Below are 18,151 nucleotides of genomic sequence, written 5' to 3'. Positions count from 1 at the left end.
AAAAATAAAGTTCTGCAGTACCTTCAATTGCAACCTTTAAGAAGCAGGATGTAAGTTACAAGATTTGCCATTACAGTGATGTGTTAAAAGCACACGTTTCCAGAACAAGATCATTACAGAAATACCCACAGGTTACCTCTAATTTAAAACTAATTATGCAACAAGGGTATAAAATCAGGGAATCTGAAAAAAAATCTAGTGAAGGCTGTTCTGTGAATCAAGATTCCAGAGGGCTGTCAAGTGTTCCCAATGAGTTCCTAACAAGGTATAGAAGATTGCTAACGATTTCTGACGAACCTTACAAGCGATATTGCATTGCAGTGATGTGAAAGAGAGGACTAAAGATGTGGTAGCACTAGGCAGCAGGTACCTGTAATCCTCCCGGTGGCTGTTCTCCTGTCTGGAATCAGAAATTCACCCCAGAGAACCACATAGCATTTGCTATGTGGAAAAAAAAAATACAATAATTGAAAACAAACAGTACAGACTAGCATGTGCTGAAACATCTATTAAAAAAAAAAAGAAACTTCAAATTCAAGATCTTTTGCTGTTCTTTGCAATCTAGTTCTAGTGTCTTACACTGGAGAAAGCAGCAGGTGCAATTTGCAGTGGTCTCCAGCTGTGAAGGGAGGTAATTTCAAGGTTTCCACTGGACAGCAAAGGATTTTTTGTCTCCTGCATGGATGAATAATATCCTTTTGAGAAGGCACCTAAGAATCAGAGGTGTCAACCACAGTCATCATCATCACTGAGTTTAGGCAATCTTTTAAAGAAGCTATGACAACTAAGTTGTGAGCACCTTCAAGATAAGTCGGAGAAGCCTTCATTTTGCTTAATATTTCCTAGGAAACGAGAACAAGGCCTAATGTGCTTGTGTCACAGGGTCACACACAAATACACACACACATAGCACACATCACAGCATTCTGTGGTTGAGTCCCCATCCCTGGAGGTATTTAAAAGACGGGTAGATGTGGTGCTTAGGGACATGGTTTAGTGGTGGACTTGGCAGTGCTGGGTTAAAGGTTGGACTCGATGATCTTAAAGGTCTTTTCCAGCCGAAACGATTCTATGATTCTATGATTGTATGTGCTAAGGGACCGTAGCAAGGTGCATTCGCATACAGGCATATCGCACTGCGGCCGCCCAGGAGAAAGGCAAGAATCTTGAGCAGCAGTTCCCCCACAATCTGGTCATAAACTCAGCAACATTCACTTTGAAGTAACTCTGTTTATCTCCACTATGCCTGTGGACAAGATAGTCCTGAAGCTCACTCCTTAACTGCAGTATCACTCCTTTCTTTTAATTTCCAGACTGCACTTGTTTCAGACAGTTTATAACTATTCATTTATTTTTGTCAACGCTGTCCTTGAGCTTAAAATCCTCAACGTGTTTTCTTTGTCCATCAGTATAACCACTATCTTGCTTGCATTCAGCTTCAAAAGGCTGTTCTTCATCCAAGGGCTGCCCTTGTCCTAGTACAAGGATTTCCTTGTGGGAAAAATAAGCTGGTACACAGCAGAAGATACATCGAACTGTGCTGCTTTTTTTAAGTGCTTGAGCCCAGATCAGACCCCTCTGTAGCTGCACGCAGAAACTTGATGGGAATGATGGAGAGAGCTGATCTCCACAAATGTGGAGGAGTCTTGTAGCGGAGATGTGATCTCCCACCTTGGTTGCATCTCTCCAAGTAGTATGTAAAACATTTTTGGCCCATCTCTGCCCCCTCTCTCTATGGCTTGCTGCATCTAATATTGCAAGAAGGCCCAGAGCAGATGTCTTCCATCTTCCACTGTCAGGAACAACATTCAAAAAGAAACCTTTGCCACTCCTGATGGGAACAATCAGCTCTTGACTAGTGATTTCTGGCTACGCTTCTGCTACACTCCTGGAAGTTATCAGTGTTACTGCAACTCTGCAGCTACAGAACAAAGTTAGACATTGCTGAAATTGTGAGGCTTCCACCAACAACTGCATGAAATTGCTGGACCACAGCCAACAACCAGAAAAGATGCAATGGTCTGAAGATATCTGGAAGAGGTTGCAGCCTTTTTAGGAGGCATTATCCGAGACTCTCCAAAAGAGTAATTCTGAGACAGGAACTGAGACACAGTCGGCTGCTGCGACTTAGAGATGCTTCATGGGCAGCGAAAACTTACGGTGCTGGAGCCGTTTCAGGTACTAGAGCAGCAGGTCTTCTTGTCTTTTATCAATGTTGTGTAAATATAACGTTGTCTTTGAAATACTTTGTGACTCCATCTCCAAAAGAAGCAAAGCAAATAGCCCCAGAGCAGCAGCGCACCTGGGGCATTCAGGTGATTTTTCTGCACGCCTTAAATATCTGAAATGTGCTATTTCGTGTACATAAAACCCAGGCCTTTCCTGTGAAAAGGTATTACAGGTACTGCGAAGGTCTGGCAGGCTGAACAGAGGGAGCTGCCGCAGCCACTGTGTAATTTAACATGGAAAGCAAGCAGGCCATGCTCACAAGCTTGTGAAGTAACCGGTAATGTCGGAGACGACGGGATCAGAGTGATTTATTTTGCAGCTAACTAACAGGATGGCACGACCCCTGCGGAGGCCGGTGCCTGTTGCAGTGACTTCGCGCCCTCTCCGCCGGCTGAGCAGCCGCTGCCGACGCCGGGCTCCCCCCGAAACCCCCTCAGCACAGGGACCGCCGGGGAGCACCGAGGGCGGGGAGGAGCGCTGGCTGGCCGCCCGCTCCCCCCTGGCCCGGCCCGCTGCCATCAGGGGCCGGGCCCCGGGCCCCGCCGGCCAAGCGGCAGTTCGCTGCCGCCGCAGCCGGGTTTGGAAGCGCTTCAGAGTTTGTTGCCGCGGCCGGGGCGGCGCTGGCCGGGGAGGGAGGCGGCGGCGGCGGCGCGCCCCGCCCGGGGTAGGCCCCGCCCGGGGTAGGCCCCACCCGCCGGACCGCCTGCACTACATCTCCCGGCGTGCCGCGGGGCGAGCCGCTGCCGGAAGCGGAAGGGCACTTGGCCCCGCTTCCAGTGGTGTGGTCGTTGGCGGGCTGCTGAGGGGACGGCGCGGCGTCCGCACAGGTAACGGTTACGCCGTCGCGGCTGGAGGGAGGCAGGCGGCGGCGGCGGCGGCGGCGGCGGTTGCTGTCGTTCCCTCCTGGCCGCGGTTGCTGGGGGCGGCTGTTGCGCTCTGCGCCGGGAAAGCGCTCGTCTCGGCGGGGCCGGGCCGCCGAGGGCAGGGCTGCTTCGCCTGAGGGTCGCGCTGCGCAGCGCTCCCCTCTCCTTGTTTCGGTAGAGAGTGACAGAGTGCCCCCGGCTGATGCAGGGGAGCTGCAAGCCAGGCCTCCGAGACGGGCCCTAGGAAGAGAGTTTATTTGCTCTCAGAAGGGTTAAGTCGCTGTGTGTCACACTCAGAATTTTCTTTTTTTAGTAGCCTGCAGATCTGTTTTTATAACGGGCACTCTTTTGCTTGCTTTGATGGGTTAATTACTTTTTTTTTAAAGCTAAATATTTTCTTTAATCCTAGAAACATCAGGTTTTTGCTCTTGCTTGTTGCAGACAGACCTTTAAGAGTTTTCTGTGCGCTGCCTTAGGGGCGGGGATGTCCCGATTTAAACCGTAGGGGTCCTTGAGGTGAGGCCGAGCATGGGCCGGTGCTTGAAGCCTGTCATTGGCAAGGCGGTCCGGATCCGCCGTGTTCTCCTCACCTCTTTTGCTAACGAGCTTTCAAAGGCAAGTTATGAGCAGCTCTGTAGATGCTGTGTTAGTCTTCTCTGACTTCAGCAGCCCTTGTCACACGTAAAGAAAATGATGGATAATTATTTGTAGAAATTTAAAAATATACACTTCTGGTGATGTTCTTGGGCGCTAAGTATGAAGTAGTTTTAAAAAGATCTTGTTTCTTTCTTTTTTAATTTTTTTACAAGTATGTCTTTAAACTGTCTCCAGTTATGTGTTCTTAAGCATCATTATAAGTTTCTCTTCGAAGCAATTTTTTAAAATTTTTTTTTCTGTAGACAATGAAAACTTAAGATGTTTATACATGTCTTCCTGCTTCTGTGAAATTTGGGGTAATATTTAAGGTATTCTAAATGGTATTTTATAGCTTTTAGGTGTATTGCTTTTGAGATGGATGAAACCGACTGAATCTAGACAGCTTGTTAACTACAGCAAGTATTATTTATAAGTACTTCTGGTCTTATACTGGGTGATGGTATTTACATCGTGAACAAGAAATACATGTTTCAGGAATAATTCTGTGGCGTGTGCAGCAGGAAGAATGCAAAGCTTAGGTGGGTGAGTACCAGTAGAAAACCTGTGAGAAGACCCAAGTTTGGAAACTTTTTTTAATGGTAATGATGTACCTTCAAAGAGTACTTCTCACTAAATAAAGTCTTGTACCACATTTGACTATGAAGGAGGCAGATGCCTGTGCCTTAAATAATAAGGACTTCTAAACAACTGACAAATAATGAGTAATATACTGCACAAATTTTATTTATCCTTAAGATATTCAGGAAATTAAATTGTTGGTCTTTTGTACCCCAAACAGTTATGAAACTGGTTTCTTTCAGAGTGTGTTCTGCAGGAAGAAAGGATACAGTGTCTGTTTGAGTTCCATCTTGTCCAGGACTGGTTTCCTGTCTGCTGTCAGCATGTCAACATTGCTTAGAACTGTGTGGTCCAGCTTCTTTTGGATGCGTTCAGTAGCAACCTGTAAGCAGGCCCCGCTGCAGAGTAAGTAGTGATGAAATTGTAGAAGTCCTATATTAAAATTTGTTCTTTGAGAAACTCTTTCCTAGACTGTTTAAAGTAATGGAAGCATGGAAGTGAATTTTTATTTGAACAGAATCAAGTCTGCTAATAATTAAAGGATATCTTGATTTGGTGTGTTTTTTTTTTTTTTTTCTTTTAAAGCTTCCATGGTCCACATATGACACTCCTCTAATTTATTAGTTGGCCTGTAAATACCACCCCTCTTACCACTGATTATATTTGAAGATTTAAATTTATTTTTTTCAGACTTACAAACAGTGGTGAGAAAAGACTACAGTAAAATCTTATTACTTAACATAAACAGAGAACAACTGAAAACAGGCAATATTATTTCTTAGATTTTTTCCATGTTTTAGACATCAATAGAAAGATGTAGGGGAGATAGTAAAGGTGGTAGAAAAGACAGGAACTGAGAAAATGTAATGGACATGTTATGTTTTAGAGGTTAGTGGGCAAAGAGGGGAGAGAAATCTTAGGAAGGAATACAAGCTATTTGCAGTAATATTTTACCAGAACTCAACTTCTTAATAACTAAGAATGATTTAATTGGAAGAACTGAAGTGTGGAAGTGCTAACAGAAATTCTAAATTTTAGAATTTTACACCTAAAATATTTCTGAGAGGAAATTAGCTACACAATAGTTTCTTCTTCATTCTTTCAGCTTTCCCAGTTTTGACACACTGAATGCTCTCCCCCTCCATTGTGAACAGCCAAGAAGAATCCTATTTGTATTAAAACTAAAGATGGTCTACATAAAATGTCAGGAAAAAGTTGAAACCTTTTTATGACTTACTTGAAAACAAAAGGCTCAGAACATGCTAAGACTTAGTTCTTGTGATTGTAATTCAGTTCTTAAAGTGTAGTGGTAGAAGAATAGAATATTTCTGTTGGAAGGGACCTACAACGATCACCTGGTCCAACTGCCTGACCGCTTCAGGGCTGACCAAAAGTTATGGCATATTTTTAAGGGCATTGTCCAAATGCCTCAAACACTGACAGGCTTAGGGCATCGACCACCTCTCTAGGAAGCCTGGTCCAGCCTTTGACCACCCTCTCAGTAAAGAAATGCTTCCTAATGTCAAGTCTGAACCTCCTCTGGCGCAGCTTTGAACCATTCCCACCCATCCCATCACTGGATATCAGGGAGAAAAGCTCAGCACCTCCCCCTCCTCAGGAAGCCATATAGAGCAATGAGGTCACCCCTCAGCCTCCTTTTCTCCAAACTAGACAAACCCACAGTCCTTAGCCGCTCCTCACAGGACTTGCCTTCCAGCCCTTTCTCCAGCTTTGTTGCCCTCCTCTGGATGCATGCAAGGACCTTCACATCCTTCTTAAACTGTGGGGCCCAGAACTGCACACAGTACTCCAGGTGAGGCCGCACCAGCACTGAGTACAGCAGGATGATCACCTCTTTTGATGGACTGATTATGCTGTGTTTGATGCACCCCAGGAGGCGGTTTGCCCTCTGGGCTGCCAGGGCACGCTGCTGACTCGTACCGAGCCTGCTGTCGACCAGCGCCCCCAGATCCCTTTCTGCAGGGCTGCTCTCCAGCCACTCCTCTCCCCATTTCTGCTTGTGCCTGGTGTTACTCCATCCCAGGTGCAGAATCCGGCATTTGAACTTGTTAAATTTCATCCCATTAATCACTGCCCAATGCTCCAATCTACCCAGATCCCTCTGCCAGGCCTCTTGTTCCTCCAGAGAGTCAACAGCACCTCCCAGTTTGGTATCATCAGCCAACTTGCTAATGGTGCATTCAATTCCTGCATCCAGATTGTTGATAAATATATTGAACAGGACTGGCCCCAGAACTGAACCCAAGGAACACGGCTGGTGGCCAGCTGCCAGCTGGATGTAGCCCCATTTGCTACAACCCTTTGAGCCCTGCCATTCAGCCAGTTCTTCACTCAGCACGCCGTGAGCCTGCTCATCTCACAGTTGGACAATTTGTCCAGAAGGATGCTGTGAGGGACAGTATCAAAAGCCTTACTGAAGTCCAGGAAAACTACATCCGCTGCCTTCCCTTCATCCACTAAGGGGGTGGCCTTATCATAGAAGGATATCAAATTAGTTAAACAGGACTTTCTCTTTGTGAACCCATGTTGGCTGTGCCCGATGACTGCATTATTCTTGAAATGCCTTTCAGTAGTACCCAGTATAATCTTCTCCGCAATTTTTCCAGGAACTGAGGTTAGACTAACAGGTCTGTAGTTTCCTGGGTCTTCCCTCGCACCCTTTTTGCAGACTGGAATAACACTGGCTCGCTTCCAGTCAGCAGGGACCTCCCCAGGCTCCCAAGACCTGTGGTAGATGATTGAGAGGGGTCCTGCCATAACATCCCTTCGGCTGGGGCTGCACGGCTAGAAGGCGCATCCCCTGGGTGGTGGATAGGGGATCCCTCTCTGGAGGGTGCACCGGATAAAATTGAAGAAGGTGCCGCGAACCAACGCAGCCTAAGGGAAGGCCACCCTGACAGAAAAACCACTGGCCCTCCAAGTCATGGGGGCTGGGCAGGAGGCCAACTACCTCCTTCCGGAAAAAAAAATAAAAAGTTGCAGAAACGACGAGCATCAACTTTCAAAAAAAAAAAAAAAAAAAAAAAAAAAACCGAAATGGCGGACATGGAGAAAATCAGTAATGAAGTGAGGAGGAGGAGATGGAACTGGATCGGTCATGTCCTGAGGAAAAAAACAACAGAAGACTGCGCTGTGGCCCTTGGGTTCCAGAGCACGCAGCCGCAGACCGATCGAAGTGGAAGAACGATGTTCGCGCCTTGTGTGCCTCCTGGCACTGAGAGAATTCAGATTCTGCCACAACATCCGCTAGCTCCTTCAGTACTCTGGGATGAATCCCATCAGGCCCCATGGACTTGTGAACATTCAGCTGGCACAGCTGGTCCCTTGCAATTTCAGTGTCCACAAATGGACAGTCACTGTTGCCACACTTGTGGCCCTCTGGCTCAGGGGACTGGGGCAGCCCAAGGTCTGTCAGTGTTATTAAAGACTGAGGCAAAAAATGCATTGAATGCCCCTGCTTTTTCTTCATCCCTATTAGTCAGATGACCACCTTCAACAAGTATCAGTCCAACGTTTTCTTTAGACCTCCTCTTACTATTAATGTACTTAAAGACCGTCTTGTTATCTGAAACAACACTGGCCAGTTTCAACTCTAATTGAGCTTTGGCCTTTCCTGTCTTCTCCATGCCTATATGAACGACAGCTCTGTAATCTTTCTGCAAAGCCTGACCTTGCTTCCAGAGGTCATGCAATTTCTTTTTCGTTTTGAGCTCCATGAGGAGTTCCCTGTTCAGCCAACCTGGTCTTGTGCCCCGCTTCCTTGACTTAGGACACAGTGGAATGGCCTGCTCCTGTGCTTCTAAAAGGTGGTTCTTAAAGACTGGCCAGCACTCGTGGACTCCTAAGCCCTCAAAAGCAGATTCCCAGGGTACTCTGCTAAATAGCTCCCTGAATCGCTTAAAGTTTGCTGTTTTGAAGTCCAGGGTAGCAACTCTGCTGTCTTTTTTTCTCATTACCCTGAATGTTTTAAACTCAACCATTTCATGATCACTGTGGCCAAGACAGCCACCTACCATCGCATCCCCCAGGAGTCCTTCTCTATTCACAAACAGGGAGTCCAGAAGGGCACCTTTCCTAGTTGGCGCACTGAGCACTTGTGAGAATAAGTTCTCTCCTACAAACTTCAAGAATTTCCAAGACCTGCTTGTCACAGCAGTATGATATTCCCAGTTGATGTTTGGGAAGTTGAAATCTCCTGTAAGGACAAGGGCTACTGATCCAGAAATTTCTCTTAATTGCCTATAGAATAACTCATCAGTGCTTACATCCTGGCTGGGCAATCAGTAGTAGACACGCACTACAGCAACTCCTTTGTTTTCCGTCGTCCTAATCTTTACCCAGAGGCTCTCAACCACGTCACTAACTGTAAGGGCTGTGCAGTCAAACCTCTCCCTCACATATAGCGCAACACCTCCACCTCGCCTGCCCTGCCTGTCCCTCCTGAACAGCCCGTAGACCTCCATCCCACCGCTCCAATTGTGGGACTCGTTCCACCAACTCTCACTAATACCGATGATGATATAGCTCTGGGAGCTGACCAACGCTTCCAGTTCATCCTGTTAGTTTCTCATACTGTGTGCGCTGGTGTACAAGCATTTCAGATATGCTCCTGAGCCCTCCGTGCTCCCAGGAGCAGTGTAAATGTTCCCACTAGCACCGCCGCCCTCAGGTGGTGCCAGGCCAACCCCTGGCTTACCTACTGCAGTCCTGTTGGTATCCCCTTCCCCCATCGATTCTAGCTTAAAGCTCTCTTGATCAATCCCGCCAGCTTACGCCCAAAGATGCGTTTTCCCCATCAGGGCGGGTGGATCCTATCATGTCCCGCTGCGGGGGGGGGCTTCACTGGGCTCAGAAACTTACATGTGGATTTGTGTCAGGTTCCAGCAGTAAAGGAAGGGGTTTGCCAGTAGAAATCAACTACAGGTACCTCCCAGCCCCATCCTGGGCATGCATACCCACGTGGTTGTGGAAGGCAGGATGTCTATGGTTTGGTTCTTGTATGAGGGACTGTTAGTGTTTAACACCTTACATTAGGTTTACGGTTGGACTGGATGATCTTAAAGGTCTTTTCCAACGTAAATGATTCTATGATTCTGTGAAAAAATGGGAATGGAATTGTGGGAAAACCCAGTTGGAAAGGATTTCGGGTGGTTTGTGGTCCAAACTCTTGCTCAAAGCAGGCTCAGCTCTGCAACCACACCAGGTCGCTCAGGGCTTTGTCCAGCTGGGTCTTTGAAACCTCCAAGGACAGAGACTGCACAAACCTGCCTGGGCCCCAGTCCCACTGGTTGGCTGCCCTCAGGAGGAAAATGTTTCTCTACATATCCCGTCAGAGCCGCTCGTTTCAGCTTAGGGATGTTGTTTCACGTCCTCCCACCATGCGCTGCTGTGAACAGACTGGCTCCCTCTCCTCAGTAACCCCAGTCCTCATACATAGTCACTGGGGGCTGCTGTTAGGTCTCCCCAAAACTGTTGCTACTGCAGGCTGAGCCAGCTCCGGTCCCTCAGCCTTTTCCCCACAGCGCAGGCGCTGCAGCCCCTGACCATCTTGGTGGACCTTCACTGAACTGATTCAGGTTTATCTTTTATTAAAGGGCCCCAAACTGGCCATAGTACCTAGATGTGGTCTCACAGGTGCTGAGCAGGGGGAGGTAATCCCCTCCCTCAGTCCGCTTATACAGTCCCGGATGCTGTTGTCCTTCTTTACTACTTGTAATTCTTGCGATTGCTTTCCTTGGAGCAACAGGAGCCTGGGGAAAGGGATGAAGTTCTCTAGTGTTACAGCAGCCTAGACATTACAGTTTTGTGTTTTGTATAGCTTATAGAGCAGTCACCAGCAAAGTACAAATTTGGTTTTTAGAGTAAGTATTGCTATGAATGAAATTATGATCTTCCCTGTAAGTCATCAGGTAATGTTCTTTGCATATATGAAGAATATGCTCTAATGGTGAAATCTATAGGTATTTTGTTCATACTGTGATTTTTCTTAGGAGAACAATACAATTGGAAAGGTAAATGTAGGCCATAGCTACCTAGATACTGTATTTTTTGATCGCACTAGAAATCTGTGTAGTAAAGTGGACTTCTATTTAGACAGTATTTGGGTTTTGTTAATCTAAAATTGAGTATGATTATAATCCCCAATTAAGACTTAGAATGGAATGAAAATGTAAACATCCTTAAATTTGGCACAGCTCTGTTTGTTTTTACATCAGTGTTCTTTACGTGGTTTTTTTGCAGATGGAGCTGTGTATCATGCTTGCCGTAAATCTACATACTCAGTTCTCCCTGAAGACTACAATTGGTACTTAAACGTGCTTTGATGTGTGGCCTTTTCATGTAACGTTTATTCCAGGGCTACTTTCTCTGTCATGAAGTTGTCATATAACGGTATCGGATACATCTTCTGCCAGTTTTGGATATATGTAATAATTTTAACAAAAGTACTGTTTCCGATCATAAAGATTGTGAAGTTAGTATTTAAAAAAAAAGAGCGTAATGAAAAATGCAGGACTCATTCCAAATGTGGTGATGACCCCGGTACCCCTGCAGTTTTGTTTGTGGAAGAGCAAAAGTAGCTAAGAGCGGTCATTTTCATTGATGCTTGCTGTTAAGACAAAGTCCAGCTGTTTTTGAGCTGCTGCATGAGAAACTTTCATAGAAACCAGAAAAGATGATACAAATATAGTGAGAAACACAGCATCCGTGTCATTCAAGGTTTCAGGAAACTAATGTGTTATGGAAGTTAACAAGGAAGGAAGGTGAGAAGAGCGTCATACTCCCTGAAGGAAGCTCTCAGTAGGACTTTTTGTTCATCATGCTCATCGTCTTTTACCAAATATAAAAGTTGGAACCCCAAACAGAGCTTTGTTTTCCATTCTTTCTTTTGTAGGTGCCATGCTTCTTACAAAGGCATGGTGTCTTAGGTGTCACTGATGATCATTACCCCCATCTGTTGCTACAGTTTTATATGTAATTATTCAAAGTGTTAAAGATTTTTTTTCCAACCTATATTTCCAGCTATCTTTAATACTTTATTTTAGCCCTTTTTTCCTCCCCATCCAAAAAAAGAAACCTGAAGATGGCTGGAAAAAAAAAAAAAGGGAAGTTTAGATCAAGTGTTTGTGACCTTTATTTTATAAGGGTTCATTTTATAGAAGATTCTTAAGAATTCATAAATGCAGGGTCAAATCTGATTTTCTCTGGGACTTGGGCTGTTCAGTTGATAAGCATTTCTGAAGATTTTAAGGGATATATTTAAGAGTGCAAGCTTTTATTTTTATAGCAAAGTGGAACTTGCAGTGACATCAGATTTGAAGACAATTGTCTGCTACCACCCTTCGCTTGAGATTCCGTATGAGCATACAAAAGTACGTCCAAATGTACACATTTATATTTCTTACTCTTTTAAAGGCATAAGTAGTTCATAATTTTGAGTCTTTAGGGCATCTTTTTTAAGTTTGAAATACTGAGGTACTTTTTATTAGGTGATCAGCATGTCTGTGAAGTGAGTGAATGATGAACATGGCTGCTGCCCTGAGGAGGACCTTATTCTTAGTTGAATTGAGGGAAAGTTGCAGAGTAAGAAATGCTCAGATATCACAGCATATGGTAACTCAAATAGAATTAAACGAGGCACTCAAATACTTGCGCACTACAGAGAAAGATCGTTTCTGTCTATGCGCGTACTCCTCAAGGAGGGTGTTTGGAAGGCAGGTTGTAGCTCACACGTCCTGCTGCGCACAGATGCAGCAGTCTGGGCAAGAGGATGCAGAGGAGCGCTGCTGCTGCTGCTGCTTTCTTCAACTCACGCTTTAAATTTCATTCAGCACTCTGGGTTCATAAACTCTATCAGTAGTACTTCCAATGTATTCTTTACACTGACGAAAATATGTCTAGATAAACTTTTCTAGTGTACACTTTTTGTTTCAATTTCCAGTTCTCTTGTGCTAGTAAAATACCGCAAATGGTAGCTACGTTGTTGAAGTGCCCAACGTGAAAATTCTCCATTGAAAACTTAAAACATTTTAGCGCTCTTTGCCTGCAAGTTACGTATCGGTATTTGTAAATTTATCAGTTGCATGTCTCGGGAAAAACAGGTGTAAAAGACTCAACCAAGGAAAAATACTTGTAACGGTGCTAGTAGGTAGGTTTCAGGTTGAGAACAAACATCTTGGTCTTAGCAGATGCACAGACAATTAGGAAGTGACATTCTTCTCCAAGGTACAAATCATCTACAAGCTTTCTTAGCGATGATGGTCGTCACTGTGAATACATTTCTAAATAGGAATAATATGAGTACTTTCGCATTAGCTGAACTGAAGCTTGTGATTCAGCTAGTGAATTGTAAGGATGAGATCAGCAATAATGATGTCAGCAGTGCTGATTTTAGGGGTAGGGTAATCAGCTGTAGCACCTGGGGTAATTAGATGTTTCTAGACATCTGCTCCACAGTGATGTGGTTTTGTTCAGGGCTGGCGGGGGGGGGGCAGTAAATAGCCTTTACAATTACAGGCACTCTTCCGTATTCCTTTGGTTTCAGCTGTTCAGGGTAAATTGTAATGCAGTCTACGTAGCTTGGCTTTTTGATTTTCTCAAAAAAAGGAGAAAAAGGAAATATATACGCTACTGTTTTTATAGCCCGTACCACGGCCAGATCCGGTGAATAATAAAGAAGAAACCCTTGATCAAGTTTTGAAATCCAGATTGACTGAAAAAGAGCTAAAGAACAATAGAGGCCCTACAATTGAAGAGCTCAGCAAAATGTTTTACACAACAAAACATCGCTGGTACCCCGTGGGACAGTAAGTATTTTCTTTTCAATGTTTGTTCCTTTGGGATGTAAAAGGAGATACAGGAATAATTTAATGACTAGATTCAACGTAGGATAAGTCATGTGAGACAGGCTACTGTTAGCACATGGGCTACTACATAAAATCCTCATTGCAGTGTTGTGTAAACGGACGACTGTATTTCGTAAGTTTTTTTTTAACGCTGCCGCTTTGGTAGATTTTGCAACTCTTTTTTTTTTTAAATATGTCACAGAGTAGAAATTTCTCATACCATCTAGTTAGCTGCTGGTCCAGGTGATTTATTAAAGTTGCATAAGTGAAGTCAGCATAAGAGAATCTAGTATGTAAAATACCCTCAGTGGGTATAACCAAATACAGCTTGGAACCATGCACTGTCTATTTCTTAAAAACTTTAGAGAAAAAAACTTAATAGGATGATTCTCAGACTTAAGAATAGTAGAGGTTTTTCACTGAAACGGTGAAAAGCGTACTTTGGTATGCCTTGTATTCAGAAAGCTGGGAGGACAAGAGGTGGAAATATGCACGACTGAGCTTAGAGAGGAGCGATGTACGTTCAGGTATACCACTGGGAACAAACGGCGTCCTAGTTTGTGTTACTCCTTTCCAGTCTGTGTTACTACACCTTTTGGTAGCTGCTAATTTTATAGCTATGGAGACTTCATACAGGCAGAATTTTTTTTTTTTTGTCCACAGAAAACATTTTAATTATTGTGTTTTGGGAGCAGACAAAAGGAATGAACTGATAGAACTTTCCATGGCCAAAGGGTAGCTGTCACTTTAATGAGCGTCAAACAGGATCTTCCTTGATTTAGGGTGGGTAACTAAGAGGAAAGTAGGGATCACTTTTGTTTTGAAGAATGTTTTTCAGTTTGTCTGCAAAATATTACACTATTTAACGTACAGTCTCTCTGTTCTGTAGCAATCATTTTAGCCAAAGGAAAAGCTGACCATGTAATAAAAGGATTTAATCCTCACACAAAGGATTGAGAATAAATAGCAGCCTTTGTGCCTATTCAGCTGCAGAACTGATTGGATTATTGCGTGCTTGTAGCAGATGTAGCAGTAGAAATGAGTAGCGTTACGTAACTCCATGAACAACAGAGATGACATCTAATGAGTGGTAATGGGTTGTGCTCGTCTATCTTGTGTTTTGCTTACCTGTGTAACCTCCAGACCACTCACCGGGGGCGGGAAATATCAGGAGAATCAAGGACTCTCCAAAGCTTGCATTCACCGCAGCCTTTTTTTCTTCCAGGTATCATAGAAGACGCAAGAATCCTAATCCTCCTAAAGACAGATGATTAAGATAACTTCTTGTTCATCAGCACTTTGCTATCGATCTTTATTGGAAATAAAAATTACAGAAAATGAGATGTTTGCCGGTTCTGTGTGAGTGCTATAACTAAAACATGCTTAACTAAATTTGTTATTTTCTATTGCAACTAGTTGACAGTAGAAAAACAGCAAAACCGCACTACTGAAACAAGGATCCAGTGGAGGCCGTTGTGCCTGCACGGTCAGTGAACGTGCTGGCGTTAGAACTGGCTGTAACAGGTGATGGAGCGCTCCGATTAAACTGGCTCAGAGGCTTGTCGTTGGTGAAGGGAATGCATGGAAGTACCTTGTCAAAACGGGAAGTCTCAAACTGGACACCTTGGGGTTTGATGTTATTTTGGGGGATTTTTTTTTTTCCCCCCCTCCGAAATCTAGCAACTGAAATGCAGATGAGCTTGAATACTGAGGTATTTATAAAATAGTATTTATGAAAAATATTATGAGGTATTTATGAAAACAGTGAAATAGTTTTGCATCTTGTTATGCTTGTAAGATACCTGATTCCATGTTTAATCCTACATCAGCCAAGTGACTGTGCTTAAAGCTAATGTCATGTACTGAAAACGGGCCAACTTGGTTAAATTTTAGCTTCCAAGGCATAACAACTCACCCTTCTAAATCACCCAGCATTCCCAACTATCTGAGGTAACTTCTGTGTGCATTCGAGGTTTGTGGGGCTTTTTTTGGTTGTGGGTTTGTTTTGTTGTAAATGGGAATAGCTGTAGCCCAGGGGAGGAAGAGTTCATTGCCTCAGCAAGGTAATCCGGGAAGACTCCCAGCTCCTTCTAGCTTGCCTAGGGGGAAGGATTGGCCCTTTACTATATAAAATACTTTAAATTAAAGAAATTGGGTCTGATTCTACTTCATAGCTTTAGCGTTTTGTAGTGCTTAAATGTTTCTGCTATTAAAATGTTCTATGTCGTCTAGCATTTTTTCTCAGGAAAGGGAGATTCTTTACTCCGATCCACAGTTTTAGGCATCAGCCTTCTGACAGAAAGGGCTAGCTTGGCACATTGTGCCTCCGCAGAGATCCTAGTGACTTCTTTAACTCCTCTGAGCAGATCCTAATAAATAATCAGAAAATAGTTATCCCATCGATGTCATACATTTTGCTTGTATTTCCTTTCCAAAGCAACTTGGATAAGATGATTGTTAGCACAAGGACACTTACTTTTCTGAAGTTATTACTAAATAACCTTTTTTCCTTGAATTTCCTTTAATTGTGAAAAAAGTAATGTTGGATGCATGTAAAAAGACTGCCTTTAAATACTTCTGGAAAATTTTACAAAAAGCTAGTATTAAGTATTTATCTTGGTGTTATTTTAAAAAATGCATTTTTAAATCCAAGTGCCAGTTAGCTGCTAATGGTTTATCACGGCAGAGCATGAAATCGTTTTGCTTATTCTCTCTGTTACGCTCCTAAGATATCCGAGTCCATGTTTAAGCCTACCTCAGCCAAGTGATTTTGGCTCCGCGTGATACGATGTGTTGCTCGCGTGATAACAAACATGCCGCCATGAAGGAATGTCTGTTGTGTCTGTGAAAAGGATCGCTGCTTACTCTGCAAGTTCAATCGCATGAAAATAACCATTTTCTCTGCCTAGAATAGAACTTCTAAAATAGTTTTTAGTAATTTGTAGGACAACAAATTTTAGTATTTCCATCAATTCATGGTGCCTGGTATTGACACTGGTCCGTGAGTGAGAAGCTTACCTCTCGTGTTTAGTGTTCTGTTATGTTGCACTGCATCAAATCGAGCCCCCTTTATTTTTGGAAAGCTGGGACCTCATTTGTCACCGTTTGACTTTACTCCAGTGTAAGAAAAAATAGCCTTGGATTAATCTAAACTTTCGATTCTTTTTCCCCCTTCTTCTCCTTGATACTTTTGCATATTGCTGCCTAATGCTATTAAGATGTTTTGCTTCACAGAAACCTTCTGTTATCACATTTATCTGTTCTTGCCTGTCGAACCCTGTTTATGATCAAACATCCACAATCACTGTAGAAATGTTGGATTTCTCAATGTTTCCCAAACATTTTTGGATGCTTTTCAGGCATTTTGAGGGTTGAAAATCTATGATGTGCTGGACTGCTATCTTTAAAGTACTTCCTCTTCTGCCCAGTTACTGGAAGCTGAGTCTAAAACACGTGTTCCCTGCGTGTACCCTCTGCCATTTTGTTATTACATTAATTCATAAAATTGGTATTTTAAAATCTTCTCCTGTATTACGCTGCCACTCTCAATCTTTCTATGTTCTCTTCTACTAAAGCTTTCTCCTGGGTCATCTGAAGCGTGACCTAATTAAAATCCTACTCTCACAGTAATTCCACCTAGTAAGTAATTCCAGTATTTCTGTCCTCCCGATTTTCTAGGTCTTGAACAACTACATAAAGCTGTCTTCACCTGTTTCTCTTCGCTTGAAAACCTGGAATTAGAAATTCGTCCATTTGATTCTTGTCCCACGGCTAGCAGAAGAATAATTAATGTGAAAGTTAGTTTGGGATTTCTGTTTTCTGCAGCTCCTCTTCTCTGTAATTGAAAACTTGAGTTGCATAGTATTGGCAACGTTAAGTCTGCTCTGGTGTCTTTGTATCCAATTTTAGGCACTTGGCCATTTGCTTTGTATCTAGTAGTTACTAAGCGTTTCAGGCCTTATTAGGCTCATTGCTAAGGATAGCATGCAGTTAGGCACATCTTACTGGGTGGTTTTTTTCTTTTTTAATGTTTCGGTAAAAGCCTTGTCAGGCGTTGCTTGCTGGCCTGCTATTAGAAAACTCTGTTTCAGTCAAGTATCAAAATGTTTGTCCTCAATTCCGACCATTTAAATCGCAGTTCAGTTTAGGTTGATGTCCTAGTGGAAACAAAGTTCTTTCACTTCCTCTGGTTAGACCTGAATTAAAAAAGGAAGCGCGCTTTTAAAACAGGTTTTCGCCTTTTCTATGTGCAAATTACGTTGTTCTGCAGATTCTTGGTACTCCCACCAGGAGGCAATCTCGCACAATAACGCAACTGGATTTGTCTGAACCCAGAGAGGATCGAGCTCTATCATCGAATTTAACGCTATGAGACATGCGTTAGCTGCTCTTTAATTACATCTGTAAAAACTTAAGAAAGAGGAACTTCCTAGCAGGTCTGAAAGTGGCTGGATTCACAGGGTCAAGGGTTCTCGTGCGGGACTTAGGCGCCCGTTTGCGTCGACTTTTGTAACGTGTAGCAGAGAGGTGCGCTCGCGCTTGAACAAAAAGAAGCCTCCACCCTCCCGGTTTTGAAAAAACGAGCCAACAGCGGAGCGGTAACGGCACCCAGCTGCCAAATACACCCATGTCACAGTTCCACGCCTTTGTGCTTCAGTTCCTCGTGACTGTGATGGAGGGAGCAGTTATCCATCCGTCCGTCCATCCATCCGTCCCTTCCCGCCCCTCCACTTACTCAGTCCTATAGGGAAGTTCCCTTCCTGTCCGTTTGCCGTTGTACTAGGCCTGAATTTCAGCTGCCGTGCCTGAACTCTGCGGCACCAGAATAAACCGCTGCTGCAGCTCCGTCACAAGTCACAGTCGTGATGCTGTTTAAAGCCAACGCTGCATTTCTTAGTTACTCCAATCTTTATGAGTTTTAGCAGCGGCTCTGCTGTAATTCCTCACGTGCTCGTTGTGTCCTCAAAACCAGGATGAAGT

At 43.8% G+C, this 18,151-nt stretch overlaps 1 protein-coding gene across 5 annotated transcripts; it reads left to right on the top strand.

The window, feature by feature from the left end:
* The first annotated feature begins 2,977 nt into the window (after window positions 1–2,977).
* On the top strand, window positions 2,978–14,512 carry MRPL42 (mitochondrial ribosomal protein L42). 5 transcript variants are annotated; one of them, XM_082310581.1, is made up of 8 exons: window positions 2,981–3,056; window positions 4,081–4,267; window positions 4,550–4,712; window positions 10,569–10,632; window positions 11,614–11,698; window positions 12,969–13,132; window positions 13,835–13,954; window positions 14,397–14,512. In XM_082310581.1, the coding sequence occupies exons 3-7, from the start codon at window positions 4,631–4,633 to the stop codon at window positions 13,908–13,910; spliced, it is 471 nt and encodes a 156-aa protein (XP_082166707.1). In that variant the 5' UTR covers window positions 2,981–3,056; window positions 4,081–4,267; window positions 4,550–4,630; the 3' UTR covers window positions 13,911–13,954; window positions 14,397–14,512. The 5 variants fall into 5 exon arrangements, with proteins under 5 accessions (XP_082166706.1, XP_082166707.1, XP_082166705.1 ...); XM_082310579.1 differs by having other exon boundaries at window positions 4,081–4,271; XM_082310580.1 differs by lacking the exon at window positions 4,081–4,267 and having other exon boundaries at window positions 2,978–3,056.
* The last annotated feature ends 3,639 nt before the right edge of the window (window positions 14,513–18,151 follow it).

Source organism: Platalea leucorodia, assembly GCF_965183815.1.
Source record: "Platalea leucorodia genome assembly, chromosome: 4".
In the NCBI taxonomy this organism is placed as follows: domain Eukaryota; kingdom Metazoa; phylum Chordata; class Aves; order Pelecaniformes; family Threskiornithidae; genus Platalea; species Platalea leucorodia.
Note: the sequence above shows the minus strand (reverse complement) of the source record. Positions and strands in the feature narration are given on the sequence as shown.

Bases quoted from the DNA above. Each gene is read 5' to 3' on its own strand.
- MRPL42 (XM_082310578.1), top strand. The intron at 4,713-10,568 runs GTAAGTAGTGAT...GTTTTTTTGCAG, and splicing joins TAAGCAGGCCCCGCTGCAGA to ATGGAGCTGTGTATCATGCT. The intron at 13,133-14,396 runs GTAAGTATTTTC...TTTTTCTTCCAG, and splicing joins CGCTGGTACCCCGTGGGACA to GTATCATAGAAGACGCAAGA.